This window comes from Oncorhynchus tshawytscha, unplaced genomic scaffold, assembly GCF_018296145.1.
Source record: "Oncorhynchus tshawytscha isolate Ot180627B unplaced genomic scaffold, Otsh_v2.0 Un_contig_3532_pilon_pilon, whole genome shotgun sequence".
NCBI lineage: Eukaryota > Metazoa > Chordata > Actinopteri > Salmoniformes > Salmonidae > Oncorhynchus > Oncorhynchus tshawytscha.
In genome coordinates, this window is record NW_024609545.1 from 43,413 (window position 1) to 65,000 (window position 21,588).

The 21,588-nt window shown below is 46.5% G+C and overlaps 1 protein-coding gene and 1 long non-coding RNA gene across 2 annotated transcripts in view; both read right to left on the reverse strand.

Annotated features, from left to right (window-relative positions):
- LOC112240528 (formin-2-like) overlaps positions 1-21,588 on the reverse strand; it is a 114,309-nt gene that overhangs the window by 7,023 nt on the left and 85,698 nt on the right. The window contains 3 exon segments of the mRNA XM_042315844.1: positions 7,752-7,901; positions 8,319-8,370; positions 12,537-12,629. Of these exon segments, the coding sequence (XP_042171778.1) occupies positions 7,752-7,901; positions 8,319-8,370; positions 12,537-12,629 (295 nt within the window).
- Positions 9,120-9,573, reverse strand: LOC121845071. Its single transcript, XR_006082327.1, has 3 exons — positions 9,555-9,573; positions 9,210-9,265; positions 9,120-9,167 (listed from the first exon to the last, which is right to left on the reverse strand). It is a non-coding gene; the product is annotated as an uncharacterized LOC121845071 (long non-coding RNA).

Genomic DNA, 21,588 nt, shown 5'->3' on the forward strand with positions numbered 1-21,588 from the left:
TGACAGAGTCAACCCTGACTGACGGAGTCAACCCTGACTGACGGAGTCAACCCTGACTGACGGAGTCAACCCTGACTGACGGAGTCAACCCTGACTGACGGAGTCAACCCTGACTGACGGAGTCAACCCTGACTGACGGAGTCAACCCTGACTGACGGAGTCAACCCTGACTGACGGAGTCAACCCTGACTGACGGAGTCAACCCTGACTGACGGAGTCAACCCTGACTGACGGAGTCAACCCTGACTGACAGAGTCAACCTGGTGGAGTCATATTCTCACAGTCTTCAGTCAAACTGACAACAGGATATCATGAAACTGAACTACTCTTCCAGTGTGCAGGAGAGAAAGAGAGAAAGAGAGTAAGAGAGAAAGAGAGTAAGAGGGAGAGAGTAAGAGGGAGAGAGGCCATAAGAGAGAGGCAGTAAGAACAGAGAGAGAGGAGAGAGAGCGAGCAGCAGCAGCAGTAAGGAGAGAGTGAGAGAAAGAGTGCTCTTCATGACAGATTTTAATTGTAGCCAGATGTTAAATCTCTGTGGTCGGAAGTTCTTAACTGACAGCCTGACACCCTCTCTACCCAGCACCTGTCCACAGAGAGGAGAGAGGAGGGGAAGGAGAGAGGAGGGGAAGGAGAGAGGAGAGGGGAAGGGGAGAGGAGGGAAGGAGAGAGGAGGGGAAGGGGAGAGGAGGGGAAGGGGGAGGAGGGGAAGGGGAGAGGAGGGGAAGGGGAGAGAGGAGGGGAAGGGAAGGGGTGAGGGGGAAGGAGAGAGGAGGGGAAGGGGAGAGGAGGGGAAGGGGAGGAGGGGAAGGAGAGAGGAGGAGGGGAAGGGGAGAGGAGGGGAAGGGGAGAGGAGGGGAAGGGGGAAGGGGAGAGGGGAAGGGGAGAGAGGAGGCGAGGGGAAGGGGAGAGGATGACTATCCCGCCACCAAAAAATACTTATTTACCAGCCAACACTTCAATCTGACACTTTCTCCCACTAGAGGAGAGGAAGGGGAGGGGAAGGAGAGAGGAGGGGAAGGGGAGAGGTAGAGGAGAGAGGAAGGGGAGAGGAAAGGAGGGGGCAGAGGGGGAGAGGAAAGGAGGAATGCAGTGCATTTCATGTCTAATTTCCTTGACCTCCAAACCATCAACAGAACCAGTGATCGTCTCCAGGACCATAAATAGAAATGTGTTGTTGTAGTGACTCTTCTAGACACTGTCTGCTTTATGAGAGCTGGCTGCCACACCAGAGGACAGCAGTGATCAGGGATGACAGTGTGTGTTGGTGTTTACGTATTCAGGGTGATAAATGATCACTGATCTGATATATCCAGAATATATGCCAAGAGGCGGAACAAATATTAATATAAACGCTGAAATAGAGTGCGGAACACGGCTGATTAAGTAGGGCGAATATTCATATACTGAGACATGTCCTTCTGTCCCCTGGGAGAAACCTTCCTAACCTAGACATGTCCTTCTGTCCCCTGGGAGAAACCTTCCTAACCTAGACATGTCCTTCTGTCCCCTGGAAGAAACCTTCCTAACCTAGACATGTCCTTCTGTCCCCTGGGAGAAACCTTCCTAACCTAGACATGTCCTTCTGTCCCCTGGGAGAAACCTTCCTAACCTAGACATGTCCTTCTGTCCCCTGGAAGAAACCTTCCTAACCTAGACATGTCCTTCTGTCCCCTGGGAGAAACCTTCCTAACCGAGACATGTCCTTCTGTCCCCTGGGAGAAACCTTCCTAACCGAGACATGTCATTCTGTCCCCTGGGAGAAACCTTCCTAACCTAGACATGTCCTTCTGTCTCCTGGGAGAAACCTTCCTAACCTAGACATGTCCTTCTGTCCCCTGGGAGAAACCTTCCTAACCTAGACATGTCCTTCTGTCCCCTGGGAGAAACCTTCCTAACCTAGACATGTCATTCTGTCCCCTGGGAGAAACCTTCCTAACCTAGACATGTCATTCTGTCCCCTGGGAGAAACCTTCCTAACCTAGGCATGTCCTTCTGTCCCCTGGGAGAAACCTTCCTAACCTAGACATGTCATTCTGTCCCCTGGGAGAAACCTTCCTAACCTAGACATGTCATTCTGTCCCCTGGGAGAAACCTTCCTAACCTAGACATGTCCTTCTGTCCCCTGGGAGAAACCTTCCTAACCGAGACATGTCCTTCTGTCCCCTGGGAGAAACCTTCCTAACCTAGACATGTCCTTCTGTCCCCTGGGAGAAACCTTCCTAACCTAGACATGTCATTCTGTCCCCTGGGAGAAACCTTCCTAACCTAGACATGTCATTCTGTCCCCTGGGAGAAACCTTCCTAACCTAGACATGTCATTCTGTCCCCTGGGAGAAACCTTCCTAACCTAGACATGTCATTCTGTCCCCTGGGAGAAACCTTCCTAACCTAGACATGTCATTCTGTCCCCTGGGAGAAACCTTCCTAACCTAGACATGTCATTCTGTCCCCTGGGAGAAACCTTCCTAACCTAGACATGTCCTTCTGGGAGAAACCTTCCTAACCTAGACATGTCCTTCTGTCCCCTGGGAGAAACCTTCCTAACCTAGACATGTCCTTCTGTCCCCTGGGAGAAACCTTCCTAACCTAGACATGTCCTTCTGTCCCCTGGGAGAAACCTTCCTAACCTAGACATGTCCTTCTGTCCCCTGGGAGAAACCTTCCTAACCTAGACATGTCCTTCTGTCCCCTGGGAGAAACCTTCCTAACCTAGACATGTCCTTCTGTCCCCTGGGAGAAACCTTCCTAACCTAGACATGTCATTCTGTGGGAGAAACCTTCCCCTGGGAGAAACCTTCCTAACCTAGACATGTCATTCTGTCCCCTGGGAGAAACCTTCCTAACCGAGACATGTCATTCTGTCCCCTGGGAGAAACCTTCCTAACCTAGACATGTCATTCTGTCCCCTGGGAGAAACCTTCCTAACCTAGACATGTCATTCTGTCCCCTGGGAGAAACCTTCCTAACCTAGACATGTCATTCTGTCCCCTGGGAGAAACCTTCCTAACCTAGACATGTCATTCTGTCCCCTGGGAGAAACCTTCCTAACCTAGACATGTCATTCTGTCCCCTGGGAGAAACCTTCCTAACCTAGACATGTCATTCTGTCCCCTGGGAGAAACCTTCCTAACCTAGACATGTCATTCTGTCCCCTGGGAGAAACCTTCCTAACCTAGACATGTCATTCTGTCCCCTGGGAGAAACCTTCCTAACCTAGACATGTCATTCTGGATCCGGTCTAGTTAGACGTCGGCAAAGTAGTGTGGAAAATAACATTCAACCCTCTTGATAAACACCAATGGGATTCACCAACTTGATGGTTTATATTTAGGATAATTTCATTCAGCTTTGGTAACATTCATGCTGAAACCCTCTTGATAAACACCAATGGGATTCACCAACTTGATGGTTTATATTTAGGATCATTTCATTCAGCTTTGGTAACATTCATGCTGAAACCCTCTTGATAAACACCAATGGGATTCACCAACCTGATGGTTTATATTTAGGTAACATCATTTGGTAACATTCTTTTTTGTTGTTGTTGAGAATCTTATTGAATGATTTCATATATTGGACATGTGATAAGGCCACACAGAGAGGGGGCCAGAGATACACTATTTAGGATTTTATTTCACCTTTATTTAACCAGGGAGGCCAGTTGAGAACAAGTTCTCATTTACAACTGCGACCTGACCAAGATAAAGCAAAGCAGTACGACAAAAAACAACAGAGTTACACATAAACAAACGTACAGTCAAGTTCACTACATGACTGGAATGATGGTGTTGAGGACATGCAGGGGACAGCCTCTGGTTAATGCAGTACAGGGGTCAGAAGTGTTACCTATTAGAATGCAGTACAGGGGTCAGAAGTGTTACCTATTAGAATGCAGCACAGGGGTCAGAAGTGTTACCTATTAGAATGCAGCACAGGGGTCAGAAGTGTTACCTATTAGAATGCAGTACAGGGGTCAGAAGTGTTACCTATTAGAATGCAGTACAGGGGAATCAGAGGGGTCAGAAGTGTTACCTATTAGAATGCAGTACAGGGGTCAGAAGTGTTACCTATTAGAATGCAGTACAGGGGTCAGAAGTGTTACCTATTAGAATGCAGCACAGGGGTCAGAAGTGTTACCTATTAGAATGCAGCACAGGGGTCAGAAGTGTTACCTATTAGAATGAAGTACAGGGGTCAGAAGTGTTACCTATTAGAATGCAGTACAGGGGTCAGAAGTGTTACCTATTAGAATGAAGTACAGGGGTCAGAAGTGTTACCTATTAGAATGAAGTACAGGGGTCAGAAGTGTTACCTATTAGAATGAAGTACAGGGGTCAGAAGTGTTACCTATTAGAATGAAGTACAGGGGTCAGAAGTGTTACCTATTAGAATGAAGTACAGGGGTCAGAAGTGTTACCTATTAGAATGAAGTACAGGGGTCAGAAGTGTTACCTATTAGGGTGCAGTACAGGGGTCAGAAGTGTTACCTATTAGAATGCAGAATAGGGGTCAGAAGTGTTACCTATTAGAATGCAGAATAGGGGTCAGAAGTGTTACCTACTAGAATGCAGTACAGGGGTCAGAAGTGTTACCTATTAGAATGCAGTACAGGGGTCAGAAGTGTTACCTATTAGAATGCAGTACAGGGGTCAGAAGTGTTACCTATTAGAATGCAGTACAGGGGTCAGAAGTGTTACCTATTAGAATGCAGAATAGGGGTCAGAAGTGTTACCTATTAGAATGCAGTACAGGGGCCAGAAGTGTTACCTATTAGAATGCAGTACAGGGGTCAGAAGTGTTACCTATTAGAATGCAGAATAGGGGTCGAAAGTGCCCTCTGTAATTGTGGGAAAACAAACTGTTAATTTGCCTGAACAAACCTTGCAACCCAACGGGAACAAGATGATGATGTGACTCCTGATGTTTTCTTTACAAACCACTTCCCTCCTCTCCTCCAGGTTAATGCCCTGAAACCATGACCAACATCTGTACGTCTCTCACAGGGCACCGCGGTGTCACACACACACACACTCTTGTACTGCGGAGCAGTGCAGGGACATTCTCTATGCATTCCGAGTAACCTGAAACTAGACATTATCGTACTAGATCCAGACAGAGACTAGACATTAGTGTACCAGATCCTGACAGAGAGAAACTAGACATTATCGTACCAGATCCAGACAGAGAGAAACTAGACATTATCGTACCAGATCCAGACAGAGAGAAACTAGACCTTATCGTACCAGATCCAGACAGAAACTAGACATTATCGAACCAGATCCAGACAGAGAGAAACTAGACCTTATCGTACTAGCTCCAGACAGAGAGAGAAACTAGACATTATCGTACTAGCTCCAGACAGAGAGAGAAACTAGACATTATCGTACTAGCTCCAGACAGAGAGAGAAACTAGACATTATCGTACTAGCTCCAGACAGAGAGAGAAACTAGACATTATCGTACTAGCTCCAGACAGAGAGAGAAACTAGACATTATCGTACCAGATCGAGACAGAGAGAAACTAGACCTTATCGTACCAGATCCAGACAGAGAGAGAAACTAGACATTATCGTACCAGATCCAGACAGAGAGAAGCAAGATGTGTGTTGATGTGTGTGATCCCTGGTCCTTTAGTGGTTGGGGGTTTGCAATGTATAACAAACAGTACCCCTCATCGCTTCCCCGGGGTCAGGGGATCATTTCTACTTTGTTGACTCTGTATTATCAGGCAACCTCATCGAACAACTGGAAGCAAACCGGACCAGTCTAGGCTGTGGTCCCAAACGGCACCCTACTCCCTAAGGACACTTGGTCAAAAGTAGTGCACAATATAGGGAATGGGGTGCCATTTGGGACAAAGCCTTAGCAGTCTTTTTAATATTGGGGATGAATACATATTCACTGATGTGGTTCAGTGACAGGTTTGCCTGCTTTTTGAATGGGTTTTAATGGAGACAGATATGATCTGATATTAAACACATGGGGAACGTTATGGGAGATCACGATTCAACCATGGGGGTAACAACAGTGATGGAATACTAATGGAACAGAATACGACACACACACACCAAGACCACCGCAAAAGTATTACTGTCTCTGTTAGATGACTGACTAATATAAAACAATTCCTCCTAATACTGTCTGTTAGACCACTGACTAATACAAAACAATTCCTCCTGTCTGTTAGATCACTGACTAATATAAAACAAAACCTCCTGTCTGCTAGACCAGACTAATATAAACTAATTCCTCCTAATACTGTGTGTTACACCCCTGACTAATATAAAACAATTCCTCCTAATACTGTCTGTTAGACCCCTGACTAATATAAAACAATTCCCCCTAATACTGTCTGTTAGACCCCTGACTAATATAAAACAATTCCTCCTAATACTGTCTGTTAGACCACTGACTAATAAAACAATTCCTCCTAATACTGTGTGTTAGACCCCTGACTAATATAAAACAATTCCTCCTAATACTGTGTGTTAGACCCCTGACTAATATAAAACAATTCCTCCTAATACTGTCTGTTAGACCACTGACTAATATAAAACAATTCCTCCTAATACTGTGTGTTAGACCCCTGACTAATATAAAACAATTCCTCCTAATACTGTGTGTTAGACCCCTGACTAATATAAAACAATTCCTCCTAATACTGTCTGTTAGACCACTGACTAATAAAACAATTCCTCCTAATACTGTGTGTTAGACCCCTGACTAATATAAAACAATTCCTCCTAATACTGTCTGTTAGACCACTGACTAATATAAAACAATTCCTCCTAATACTGTGTGTTAGACCCCTGACTAATATAAAACAATTCCTCCTAATACTGTCTGTTAGACCACTGACTAATATAAAACAATTCCTCCTAATACTGTGTGTTAGACCCCTGACTAATATAAAACAATTCCTCCTAATACTGTCTGTTAGACCACTGACTAATATAAAACAATTCCTCCTAATACTGTGTGTTAGACCCCTGACTAATAAAACAATTCCTCCTAATACTGTGTGTTAGACCCCTGACTAATATAAAACAATTCCTCCTAATACTGTGTGTTAGACCCCTGACTAATATAAAACAATTCCTCCTAATACTGCCCCTAAGATGGCTGGAAAAGCATGTGTGGTAACTTAAAGCTGCAATGTGTTACTTTTTGGGCGACCCAAACAAATTCACAAAGATGTGTATGTTATAGATCTGTCGTTCTCATTGAAAACAAGTCTAAGAAGCGGGTAGATCTGCTCTATTTCTATGCTTCCATTAAGATTTATTTTTGCGTCCCGACTTTGGGTTTTGTAACACCAGCTTCAAACAGCTGAAAATACAATATTTTTGTTATGAAAAATATATTTAATTCACAGCAGTTTAGATGGTACAATGATTCTCTACACTAAAGACCTAGCAGAGTCAAGCTGGTAGAAAGGTCAGCAGTGATGACAGAGTAGAGTAAGCGCCCTGTAAAGCCCTGTAAAGCCCTGTAAAGCCCTGTAAAGCCCTATAAAAAACACATTTATCTGTAACATTCCTTCTTTAAAAACAGCGAAGAACATCATGTATCCAAACAAGTCAATCCTGATGCATTTCGGATTCCTGGAAAGTAACCAACCGGTCTCAATGAGTTTCAGTGAGACAAAGCACAGTCTTCAATTCTAACATAGTAACCTGTACATAATAAACTCATGATCTAATTTAAAACATCTGGATGTTAAAAAAAAAAAACACAGGACTGGTTGGTACCTTTCCTGTAGGATCATCTTGTTCTCCTTCTTCCACAGGTCTTTAAAGTCGGAGGAGAAGTCGTGCCACACGGAGAAGAAGGTGTGGGGGGAAACCTCCTTCTCTCCCATCTTAGCCTTCACCTGGTAGAACACCGTCAACTCCAGGAACCTACAACAACAACACTGTTATAGACCAACGGAGACGGAGGGTAACGAAACAAAGATAGAATGTGTTTTACAACTGTAGGAATGTGGAAATAAATACTTTACACTGTTACATGAGGTATTCATTAAATAGGGTTTCCCAAAATATAGAGCTTTACTAGCTAAAAACTCTACTTTATTCCAAACTGTCAAACTATGCTGCTATATTGGATGACAACACTGTTTGCTTAAACTCAGAAGAAAACACACAAAAAAAAACGTAATTTGTACCCAGTGAGCATAGACATCAACTCAACGTCTATTCCACGTTGGTTCCACGGCATTTCAATGATTCAACCATTGCCCAGTGGGTATAGAACTCGTAAATGTATCTTAAAGTAGTAGGTACAGATGTTATGACTGCATTGAAACGGTTCCTTACAACTTGTGAGTGTCACTGAGCTGCGTCTCCTGGATCTCCAGGTCAGATTTAGCTGCAAGACAGGAAACATGAAAGACAACAGTAGTTATTGTAAATAGGATCGCTCGTTTCTCAGTAGTTGACAGGTCTCAGAACAGCCTAGTCTCTCAGTCAGGGTAGTAGTTGACAGAATGCCAAGAGTGTGCAAAGTTGTCAAGGCAAAGGGTGGCTATTTTAAAGAATCTAAAATATATTTTGATTTGTTTAACACTTTTTTGGTTACTACATGATTCCATGTGTGTTATTTCATAGTTATTCAGTATTATTCTACAATGAAGAAAATCATAAAAATAAACTAAAATCCTTGAATGACTTGGTCTGTCCAAACTTTTGACTGGTACTGTACAGTGAACAATAAGATCTCTGTGGTCCCTCACTAAACCATCCTATTGGTCTTCAGGTGGAACCTATTGACATAGTGAACAATAAGATCTCTGTGGTCCCTCACTAAACCATCCTATTGGCCTCCCAGTCAGTCAGAGAGACAACCTTTACCTCCCAGTCAGTCAGAGAGACAACCTTTACCTCCCAGTCAGTCAGAGACAACCTTTACCTCCCAGTCAGAGAGACAACCTTTACCTCCCAGTCAGAGAGACAACCTTTACCTCCCAGTCAGAGAGACAACCTTTACCTCCCAGTCAGAGAGACAACCTTTACCTCCCTCCCACCTCCCAGTCAGAGAGACAACCTTTACCTCCCAGTCAGTCAGAGACAACCTTTACCTCCCAGTCAGTCAGAGAGACAACCTTTACCTCCCAGTCAGTCAGAGAGACAACCTTTACCTCCCAGTCAGTCAGAGACAACCTTTACCTCCCAGACAACCTTTACCTCCCAGTCAGAGACAACCTTTACCTCCCAGTCAGTCAGAGACAACCTTTACCTCCCAGTCAGTCAGAGACAACCTTTACCTCCCCAGTCAGACAACCTTTACCTCCCACCTTTACCTCAGTCAGAGACAACCTTTACCTCCCCAGACAACCTTTACCTCCCAGTCAGTCAGAGACAACCTTTACCTCCCAGTCAGTCAGAGACAACCTTTACCTCCCAGTCAGTCAGAGACAACCTTTACCTCCCAGTCAGTCAGAGACAACCTTTACCTCCCAGTCAGTCAGAGACAACCTTTACCTCCCAGTCAGTCAGAGACAACCTTTACCTCCCCCAGACAACCTTTACCTCCCAGTCAGAGACAACCTTTACCTCCCAGTCAGTCAGAGACAACCTTTACCTCCCAGTCAGACAACCTTTACCTCCCAGTCAGAGACAACCTTTACCTCCCAGTCAGTCAGAGACAACCTTTACCTCCCAGTCAGTCAGAGACAACCTTTACCTCCCAGTCAGTCAGAGACAACCTTTACCTCCCCAGTCAGAGACAACCTTTACCTCCCAGTCAGTCAGAGACAACCTTTACCTCCCAGTCAGTCAGAGACAACCTTTACCTCCCAGTCAGAGACAACCTTTACCTCCCAGTCAGTCAGAGACAACCTTTACCTCCCAGTCAGAGAGACAACCTTTACCTCCCAGTCAGAGACAACCTTTACCTCCCAGTCAGAGAGATAACCTTTACCTCCCAGTCAGAGAGACCTGCCCCAAGACAACCATTACCTCCCAGTCAGGGAGACCTGCACCAAGCAACCATTTAGATTCCCATTTCAATGTAAAGTGTGTGGGTGCTGTCATACATCAGCCTACGACCCACTTGGAAGTTCCTGAATAACTGTTCGTTAGAGTGCAGTTAGCCATGGCATCGGTGGCTCTGGTAGTGGGCGATCTGGGGAAGTAGGGTCTCCATTAGGGGCATTAGGGGTTGCAGTGGGGTATCAGGGGTCAGTGCCAGGGGTGCTCTCTCACAAATTGATCCCAGTTGTGGGTAAAAAGAGAGATTTCACTGTGAAGCTGAATGGAGAGTGACACAGCAGCCTGCAGCAGTGAGGTTCTCGGTGTGAGAGGTGGAAGGGGGGTGGCAGAAACATTGACATCTCCAGGCAGACAAGCTCAGGGGTTAATGCCCGACACCCCAGACCCTGAGGTCCTCACGGGTCACAGGCAAAGATGAATGGCCATGGAAGGTTACCGAAATCTCTCATGGTGGACGGAACGTCAATGGTCACGAGGCATTATCCACCATGATAAAGGAAAACGCCATCCAAAAACTCTTTGGGAATTTGTTTCATTCATCCATTGTTGACATCGTCCCAAAATGTTTTGCTTGTCTACACTCATGTGAAGGTATGTCACTTCCAAAATACAGAAACCATGGATTCATATGATTCAAAACGCAGCGTCAAATTATGCAACAAAATGCATCATACGGGGACGATTTCTGTATTTGGAAGTTAAATATTTTGAAAACTTGGGTGCTGACAAGCAAAACATTTTGGGACGATGTCAACAATGGACTAATGAATCAAATACCAAAATATTGTTTTCGGGGTGGAGCTTTCCCTTTAATAAGTGGCGCTGGGTTCTTACTGGTCCGGGCTAATCACATCCAGATAACCCAGACCACGACAGCTCTGAGCCCGGAATAGTCTGCCACGACAATCAAGCAGGATACCAGAGTCACTTTGATTTATAATGCCTCTCAATAGGTGAAATTACTGCTCAATGAAATTGCTGCTCAGTGATTTGCTTTCAACTGGGGTCCATATAATTGTCTTAAGAAAACAGGGGGGAGGAAATGAATGTGAGGAATTTGGAATTAGTACATTTCAGGGGAAGATCATCAAGAAGTCAATAATGTGAAGTCCACTGGGTGAGATTAAACAACCAGTTCAGATCAATCTCTCCACTGAACCATAAAAACAACAATAGAAATCCAATGTTTCTCCACCATAATCTGCAGCTTGTCCAAGTGACCTCACAGCAGCAGACCGCTTGTAGCTCGCCAGCCCCGGTACCTCCACATCAGACTTCCTCATCAGCGGGATCGTCTGAGGGGGGGGGTGGTGCTGAGGACTATTTATGTCTGTAGTAAACCCTTTTGTGGGGGAAACTAATTTCTGATTGGCTGGGCCTAGCTCCCCTGTGGGTGGGCCTGGCTGCCAAGTGGCTGGGCCTAGCTCCCCTGTGGCTGGGCCTAGCTCCCCTGTGGCTGGGCCTAGCTCCCCTGTGGCTGGGCCTAGCTCCCCTGTGGCTGGGCCTAGCTCCCCTGTGGCTGGGCCTAGCTCCCCTGTGGCTGGGCCTAGCTCCCCTGTGGCTGGGCCTAGCTCCCCTGTGGCTGGGCCTAGCTCCCCTGTGGCTGGGCCTAGCTCCCCTGTGGCTGGGCCCGTGCCCTCCCAGGCTGCACCCCTGCCCAGTCACGTGAATTCCATATAATCAGTAAATGTAACTCAGTAAAATCATTACGCAATGAAACTCTCCCCAGTGGACCAATAACTTTGGCATCATTGAAACGTCAGTGTTCATTTTGTCAACAATAACAAAATATTAGTCAAACAATTTTAACGAGATGCCATGAAAACAATGGAAATTAAAATGGGGACGTGACACGCCTAATGGACATTGAAGTTGGCATGAAGCTCCTCGTCGTTCTGACAAGGTTGGATAACAAAACTCTAGGACTTTTTTTGTTTCCTGAATATGTTAAAATTAGGTGTGTGTGTGTGTGTGTGTATACATGTTTCCTACATTACCAGAATGTTCTGACAAGGTTGGATAACAAAACTCTAGGACTTTTTTTGTTTCCTGAATATGTTAAAATTATATATTTTAGGCTTTAGGGTCCGGGTTACGTTTAGGGTCCGGGTTACGTTTAGGGTCCGGGTTACGTTTAGGGTTTGGGTTACGTTTAGGGTTACGTTTTGGGTTACGTTTTGGGTTACGTTTTGGGTTTGGGGGAAAATAGGACTTTGAATGGGAATACAATTTTACTCCTCAAAAAGTCCTGAAAATTCTTGAAAACAAAGATGTGTGCGTCCGTCCGTGTGTGTGTGTCCATAGTAGTGTGTGTGTGTTTGTGTGTGTGTGTCCATAGTAGTGTGTGTGTCCATAGTAGTGTGTGTGTGTGTGTGTGTGTGTGTGTGTGTGTGTGTGTGTCCATAGTAGTGTGTGTGTGTGTGTGTGTGTGTCCATAGTAGTGTGTGTGTGTGTCCATAGTAGTGTGTGTGTGTATCCATAGTAGTGTGTGTGTGTTTGTGTGTGTTTGTGTGTGTGTGTCCATAGTAGTGAATTCTCTCCTACCTTGGCTGAGGAATTCCTCCATCTTGTCCTTGAAGGGCTGTAGGTGATCTTCAGATGACACTTTACACACCTTCTCCACCTCAGTGTTACACGCTGGAATGAGAGGACAACACTAAACTGTTTACAAAATGGCCACAGAATGGCAATACAATGGCTTGTTTCAAGAGAAAAATCACCATTTAAGATATGTAAATATTTAACCTTTAACTAGGCAAGTCAGTTAAGAACAAATTCTTATTTACAATGACGGCCTACCGGGGAACTGCCAGTCAGGAGCAGAACGACAGATTTGTACCTTCAAACCAGCAACCATTCGGTTACGTGCCCAACGCTCTAACCACTAGGCTACATACAATGTCGACCATAACAGATTAGTGCCCGACCAGTGGTCATCTTCAGTGTAGTTAAACCATGTTACTATGACCTAGCTATAGTTTCACATGAACCCAGCCCGCTTCTCTAACATCCCTGAAATGGGCCCTGTACTTACAGAAAACTAACCTATCCTGATCGACTATTACTCGTTGATAAATATGACTCAGCCGAGAGCTGCCCTGTGACACGAGCCTACCAGAGGAGCTAAATAACTTCTATGCTAACTTCGAGGCAAGTAACACTGAAACATGCATGAGAGCACTAGCTGTTACAGAAGACTGTGTGATCACGGTCTCCGCAGCCGATGAGAGGAAGACCTTTAAACAAGTCAACACTCACAAGGCCGCAGGGCCAGACATATTACCAGGATGTGTACTCAAAGCGTGCGCTGACCAACTGGCAAGTGTCTTCACTGCCATTTTCAAACTCTCCCTGTCTGAGTCCTTAATACCAACATGTTTCAAGCAGACCACCATAGTCCCTGTGCCAAAGAACAATAAGGTAACCTACCTAAATGACTACCAACCGTAGCACTCACATCTGTTGCCATGAAATTCTTTGAAAGGCTGGTCATGGCTCACATCAACACCATCATCCCAGAAACCCTAGACCCACTCCAATTTGCATACCGCCCCAACAGATCCACAGATGATACAATCTCTATTACACTCCACGCTACCCTTTCCTACCTGGACAAAAGGAACACCTATGTGAGAATGCTGTTCATTGACTACAGCTCAGTGTTCAACACCAAAGTGCCCTCAAAGCTCATCACGAAGGACCATGGGACTAAACACCTCCCTCTGCAACTGGACCCTGGGACTAAACACCTCCCTCTGCAACTGGACCCTGGGACTAAACACCTCCCTCTGCAACTGGACCATGGGACTAAACACCTCCCTCTGCAACACCATGGGACTAAACACCTCCCTCTGCAACTGGACCATGGGACTAAACACCTCCCTCTGCAACTGGACCATGGGACTAAACACCTCCCTCTGCAACTGGATCCTGGGACTAAACACCTCCCTCTGCAACTGGACCATGGGACTAAACACCTCCCTCTGCAACTGGACCCTGGGACTAAACAAACACCATGGGACTAAACACCCCTCTGCAACTGGACCATGGGACTAAACACCTCCCTCTGCAACTGGACCCTGGGACTAAACACCTCCCTCTGCAACTGGACCATGGGACTAAACACCTCCCTCTGCAACTGGATCCTGGGACTAAACACCTCCCTCTGCAACTGGACCATGGGACCATGGGTCTAGGTCCTCAGATCCTCAAAAGGTTTTACATCTGCACCATCGAGAGCACCTTGACGGGTTGCATCACTGCCTGGTTGGCAACTGCTCGGCCTCCGACCGCAAGGCGCTACAGAGGGTAGTGCTTACGGCCCAGTACATCACTGAGGCCAAGCTTCCTGCCATCCAGGACCTCTATACCAGGTGGTGTCAGAGCCCTACAAATTGTCAAAGGCTCCAACCACCCTAGTCATAGACTGTTCTCTCTGCTATCACACGGCAAGTGGTACCGGAGCGCCAAATCTAGGTCCAAGAGGCTTCTAAACAGGTCACTTCTATGCTGCTACTGCTACTACTACTGTTTATTACCCTCTGTTATTATCTTTGCATAGTCACTTTAATAACTACCTACATGTACATATTATCTCAATTACTTTGACACCAGTGCCCCCTGTATATAGCCTCCACATTGACTCTGTACCGGTACCCCCTGTATATAGCCTCCACATTGACTCTGTACCGGTACCCCCTGTATATAGCCTCCACATTGACTCTGTACTCTGGTTACCCCTGTATATAGCCTCCACATTGACTCTGCACCTGTACCCCCTGTATATAGCCTCCACATTGACTCTGTACTGTTACACCCTGTATATAGCCTCCACATTGACTCTGTACCAGTACCCCCTGTATATAGCCTCCACATTGACTCTGTACCGTAACACCCTGTATATAGCCTCCACATTGACTCTGTACCGTAACACCCTGTATATAGCCTCCACATTGACTCTGTACCGTAACACCCTGTTAATAGCACAGATTTTTTTCCCCTTAAAACTGCATTGTTGGTTAAGGGCTCATAAGCAAGCTTTTCACTGTAAGGTTATTCACTATAAGGAATAGAATAGGTGGTAGAAAAGTATGTTTATTGTCCATTTGTAAGAATGGTAATGTTTGTCTCTGTGTACAATGTACCTGTTGTTTTCAGCACAGGTGACACATACAATGTGATTTTGTGAAGTTCTGTCAAGGCACTGCATGTGGCTGCGAAGGCAAATCATTCAACTGCATTCTGACCCCATCACATGTCGCCCCTGGTAACCCCTGCTCCCCTCCCCCTGAACGAAGACTGATGCCTGCTGTGGAATTCTGGAATCTATTCTAGAACTTCCGTGAAGCTCTGAGAGTCACGCACCAATCAGTGGCCATAATGAATTAGAGTCAGAGTGTCAGTGTCCAATCTAAATCCCAGCTGGACAATTACCGCCCTCTACCTGACCTTTAGCCTGTGTCAGGGAGGGCCATGTTGTTCTTCCTGGAGCACACTGGTTGAGCACATCTCAGTAAGCTAGACACCATCTGTCTAATACAGACCCAGCCTCCAGTCACCTCTGAAGACCACCAATATAACAGATATCTCAGTAGGCTAGACACCATCTGTCTGTAATACAGACCCAGCCTCCAGTCACCTCTGAAGACCACCAATATAACAGATATCTCAGTAAGCTAGACACCATCTGTCTGTAATACAGACCCAGCCTCCAGTCACCTCTGAAGACCACCAATATAACATATCTCAGTAAGCTAGACACCATCTGTCTGTAATACAGACCCAGCCTACCGTCACCTCTGAAGACCACCAATATAACAGAGATATCTCAGTAGGCTAGACACCTTCTGTCTGTAATACAGACCCAGCCTCCCGTCACCTCTGAAGACCACCAATATAACAGAGATATCTCAGTAGGCTAGACACCTTCTGTCTGTAATACAGACCCAGCCTCCCGTCACCTCTGAAGACCACCAATATAACATATCTCAGTAGGCTAGACACCTTCTAATACAGACCCAGCCTCCCATCACCTCTGAAGACCACCAATATAACAAAGAGGGATGGATGGAGAGACTGGGTTATTCTGGTACTGTAAATATCCTCCTCCGCTGTAGCACAACCCCACAGTTAAACCCCAACAGAACATGGTTCTGTCTGAATGCGAGCAGCACCGCAAGGTCGCCCGACCAGCGACACGCGGGAGAGAGAGGGGGAAAGTGCAGAAAGATTTAGAGACGCCAGGCCCTTAACTAGCAATTATCTAAGCCTATTATATATATTACAGAACTTTATTTAAAACCAGGCCATCAGTTACAGAACACAAATTCTTATTTTCAGAACAGAGGGGGCCTGGGAACAGAGGGTTAACAGCCTGTAAAGAGAGAGGGCCAGAACAGAACAGAGGGCTTACTGTACCATGTCAGCTACAGAACAGGGGTTTGAAAAGAACCTTCAGAACGGTTACTAGTCCAACGAGGGCCATCTAGCTAAGAACAGAGGGGGCTTACCCTAAAGAGAGCCGCCCATCTAGCTACAGAACAGAGGGGGCTTTAGGGCCATATAGCTACAGAACAGAGAACTGTAAAGAGAGAGGGCCATCTAGCTACAGAACAGAGAGGGCTTACTGTAAAAGAGAGGGCCATCTAGCTACAGAACAGAACTGTAAAAAGAGAGGGACCATCTAGCTACAGAACAGAAGGGCTTACTGTAAAGAGAGGGCCATCTAGCTACAGAACAGAGAGGGCTTACCATCTGTAAGAACAGAGGGGGCTTAGGGCCATCTAGCTACAGAACAGAGAGGGCTTACTGAAAAGTAAAGAGAGGGCCATCTACAGAACAGAGGGGGCTTACTGTAAAGAGAGAGGACCATCTAGCTACAGAACAGAGGGGGCTTACTGTAAAGAGAGAGGGCCATCTAGCTACAGAACAGAGGGGGCTTACTGTAAAGAGAGAGGACCATCTAGCTACAGAACAGAGAGGGCTTACTGTAAAGAGAGAGGGCCATCTAGCTACAGAACAGAGGGGGCTTACTGTAAAGAGAGAGGACCATCTAGCTACAGAACAGAGGGGGCTTACTGAGGCACACAACACTGTGTGGTGTGTGTGGACCATGGTAAATCATTGGTGATGTGGACGACAAGGAACTTAAAGCTCTCGACCCGCTACACAACATCGATGTGAATGTGCTCTCCCCTCTTTCTCCTGTAGTCCTCAAAGAGCTCCTTGGCCTTACTGACGTTGAGGGAGAGGTTGTTGTCCTGGCAACACATTGCTAAGTCTCTGACCTCCTCCCTGTAGGCTGACTCATCGCCACCGGTGATCAGGCCTTCCACCGTTGTGTTGTCAGTAAAACTTGGTGTTGGAGTCATGTATGGCCACGCAGTTGTGGGTGAACAGGAAGTACATGAGGGAACTAAGCACACACCCGATGGGCCCCCTTGTTGCGGGCCAGCGCGACGGAGGTGTTGTTGCCTAGCCTCACCACCTGGGGGCGGCCTGTCAGGAAGTCAGTCGCAGAGGGAGGTGTTTAGTCCCAGGGACCTTAGTGATGAGCTTGGAGGGGACTAAGCTATGATGTTGAACGCTGAGCTGTCGTCAATGAACAGTATTCTCACATAGTTATGACCCTTCTTGTCCAGGTGGGAGAGGGCAGTGTGAAGTGCAATCGAGACGGTTTTATCTGTGGATCTGTTAGGGCGGTATACGAATTGGAATGGGTCTAGGGTGTCTGGGATGATGGTGCTTCATGACCAGTCTTTCAAACCACTTCCTTATTATACATGAGTGCTACAGGGCGATCGTCATTTAGGTAGGTTACCTTGGAGCTCTTTGGAACAGGGACAATGGCGGTCAGGTTGACACATGTTGGGATTACAGACTTGGACAACGAGAGAGTGAAAATGTCTGTCGACACCTGCCAGAAGGTCGGCGGATGCTTTGAAAACCGCCCTGGTATTCCATCTGGCACGGCGGCCTTTCTAGGGAGGTTTTCCTAGCCTGGTTCCTCTCTAGGTTTCTTCCTAGGTTCTGGCCTTTCTAGGGAGTTTTTTCCTAGCCTGGTTCCTCTCTAGGTTTCTTCCTAGGTTCTGGCCTTTCTAGGGAGTTTTTTCCTAGCCACTGTGCTTCTACACCTGCACTGCTTCCTGTTTGGGGTTTTAGGCTGGGTTTCTGTACAGCACTTTGTGACATCAGCTGATGTAAGAAGGGATTTCAATACATTTGATTGATTGATTGTTAACCTGTTGAAATGTTTTGCTCACATCGGCCACGGAGAGCGAGATCACACAGTCGTCAGGAAAAGCAGGGGCTTTTTCACGCAAGGCACAGTGTTATATTCCTCAGAGCATAAAAAGACATGTAGCTCGTTTGGGAGTTTTGTGTCTCTGGGAAGTTCATGACTTGGTTTCCCTTTGTAATCCGTTACTGTCTGACAGACCCAGTCACATATACGACAAGCTTCATAGTCGGTGTAATAGGAAGCCTTTTTCCTCCTATATTGCCTTTCTACAGGTTTGAAGACTCGGAGGTCGTAGACTTCTTGTATATGTCACGTTCATTGTAAGCGGGTCGGCTTTGTCCGACCACTTCTGTATTGGAGTGCGTCACTGGTACATCCTGTTTAAGCTTTTGTTTGTAAACAGGAAGCAGGAGAATGGAGTCACGGTAAGATTTGCCCGAAGGGAGGACGAGGGAGTGCCTTGAATGCGTTTCTGTGGGTAGAATACAGGTGGTCTGGAGTTTTAACAGGAGAAGTGTTGTTAGGATACAGGTGGTCTGGGAGTTTAAACAGGAGATGTGTTGGTAGGATACAGGTGGTCTGGAGTTTAAACACCCCATAGGGGCACAGGAGATGTGTTGGTAGGATACAGGTGGTCTGGAGTTTCATAGGGGCACAGGAGATGTGTTGGTAGGATACAGGTGGTCTGGGGTTTAAACAGGAGATGTGTTGGTAGAATACAGGTAGTCTGGAGTTTAAACACCCCATAGGGGCACAGGAGATGTGTTGGTAGAATACAGGTGGTCTGGAGTTTAAACAGGAGATGTGTTGGTAGGATACAGGTGGTCTGGAGTTTTAACAGGAGAAGTGTTGTTAGGATACAGGTGGTCTGGGGTTACCACCCCATAGGGGCACAGGAGATGTGTTGGTAGGATACAGGTGGTCTGAGTTTAGGGGCACAGGAGATGTGTTGGTAGGATACAGGTGGTCTGGAGTTACCACCCCATAGGGGCACAGGAGATGTGTTGGTAGGATACAGGTGGTCTGAGTTTACACAGGAGATGTGTTGGTAGGATACAGGTGGTCTGGAGTTACCACCCCATAGGGGCACAGGAGATGTGTTGGTAGGATACAGGTGGTCTGGAGTTACCACCCCATAGGGGCACAGGAGATGTGTTGGTAGGATACAGGGGGTCTGGAGTTACCACCCCATAGGGGCACAGGAGATGTGTTGGTAGAAGTGAGGTGGGACGGTTTGAAGTCACCCAGCATTTAAAACCAGGTGATCAAAAGCACAAGAATTCCTTCAAACTTGAAGCAGCAAACCAGTTATTTATGGGGAAAAACAGTTTTTCCAGAAGCAGTCGGCCGATCCTGCCACTCATGGAGAATCCACAGAGTACGATATTATAGTGTAACAGTATAGCTTCCGTCCCTCTCCTTGCCCCTACCTGGGCTCGAACCAGGGACCTTCTGCACACAGACAACAGCCACCCTCAAAGCATTGTTGCCTATCGCTCCACAAAAAGCCGCCGCCCTTGTAGAGCAAAGGGGAACCACTACTTCAAGGTCTCACAGAGTGACGTCACGGATTGAAAAGCTATAAGCGTGCACCACCGCTAACTAGCTAGCCATTTCACAACGCTTACACTAGCATAGCTTCCTCATCCAGCCACGTTTCACGAAGACATTATATTGTTCAAGTCTCTCTGATAGAAGATTCTCAGACGACGCTCATCCATCTCATTCCTGAGTGACTGGACATTGGCCAATCGAACGGAGGGGGAGCGCCATTCGGTTTTCTTTTCGCCTCCAATTTCACCCCACATCATCCAACATCTACAGCATTTTGGTAGCCCATGGAGCAAAGGATTATGGTCCAGTATGAACAGTGGAACAGCTGAGTCAGAGATGAAGTCTAAATCGAGGTGATAATAGTATAACTATTTAAACAATACACGTCACTCAAATGGACAAGTTGGGTTGGAAATCCTAAGGCCGCCCTCCTCCGTCCGTCGGGACGCGCCGCCCTCCTCCGTCCGTCGGGACGCGCCGCCCTCCTCCGTCCGTCGGGACGCGCCGCCCTCCTCCGTCCGTCGGGACGCGCCGCCCTCCTCCGTCCGTCGGGACATGTGGCCCCCCGGTAATTAAAGTGCACATGGTGTCTCCGGTTGAGGCCCGAGGAGAGAGAGAGAAACATTGTCTCAGTCCTGACAGAGCGATAGCTGCCTGCGATCAACTGCTCCTCGCCAGCAGAACGTGACAGTAGAATGAAGAACTTTAAAAAGGTTCAGCTACTGAAACTCATTAGGTGAATGAAGGCAATGAGGACTAGCCACTCAAAACGTCTATCGACAGCCTGATAGTCTAACAATAGCTAAGCATGGTTCCCATTCTGTCATCTAGCATGGTGGCCATTCTGTCATCTAGCATGGTGGCCATGCTGCCATCTAGCATGGTGGCCATGCTGTCATCTAGCATGGTGGCCATGCTGCCATCTAGCATGGTGGCCATGCTGCCATCTAGCATGGTGGCCATGCTGTCATCTAGCATGGTGGCCATGCTGTCATCTAGCATGGTGGCCATGCTGTCATCTAGCATGGTGGCCATGCTGTCATCTAGCATGGTGGCCATGCTGTCATCTAGCATGGTGGCCATGCTGTCATCTCAAATCAAATCAAATTTTATTTGTCACATACACATGGTTAGCAGATGTTAATGCGAGTGTAGCGAAATGCTTGTGCTTCTAGTTCCGACAATGCAGTAATAACGAGCAAGTAATCTAACTAACAATTCCAAAAAAAACTACTGTCATACACAGTGTAAGGGGATAAAGAATATGTACATAAAGATATATGAATGAGTGATGGTACAGAGCAGCATAGGCAAGATACAGTAGATGATATCGAGTACAGTATATACATATGAGATAAGTATGTAAACCAAGTGGCATAGTTAAAGTGGCTAGTGATACATGTATTACATAAGGATGCAGTCGATGATATAGAGTACAGTATCAACGTATGCATATGAGATGAACAATGTAGGGTAAGTAACATTCTATAAGGTAGCATTGTTTAAAGTGGCTAGTGATATATTTACATCATTTCCCATCGATTCCCATGATTAAAGTGGCTGGAGTATTCCCATCGATTCCCATGATTAAAGTGGCTGGAGTAGAGTCAGTGTCATTGACAGTGTGTTGGCAGTAGCCACTCAATGTTAGTGGTGGCTGTTTAACAGTCTGATGGCCTTGAGATAGAAGCTGTTTTTCAGTCTCTCGGTCCCAGCTTTGATGCACCTGTACTGACCTCGCCTTCTGGATGGCAGCGGGGTGAACAGGCAGTGGCTCGGGTGGTTGATGTCCTTGATGATCTT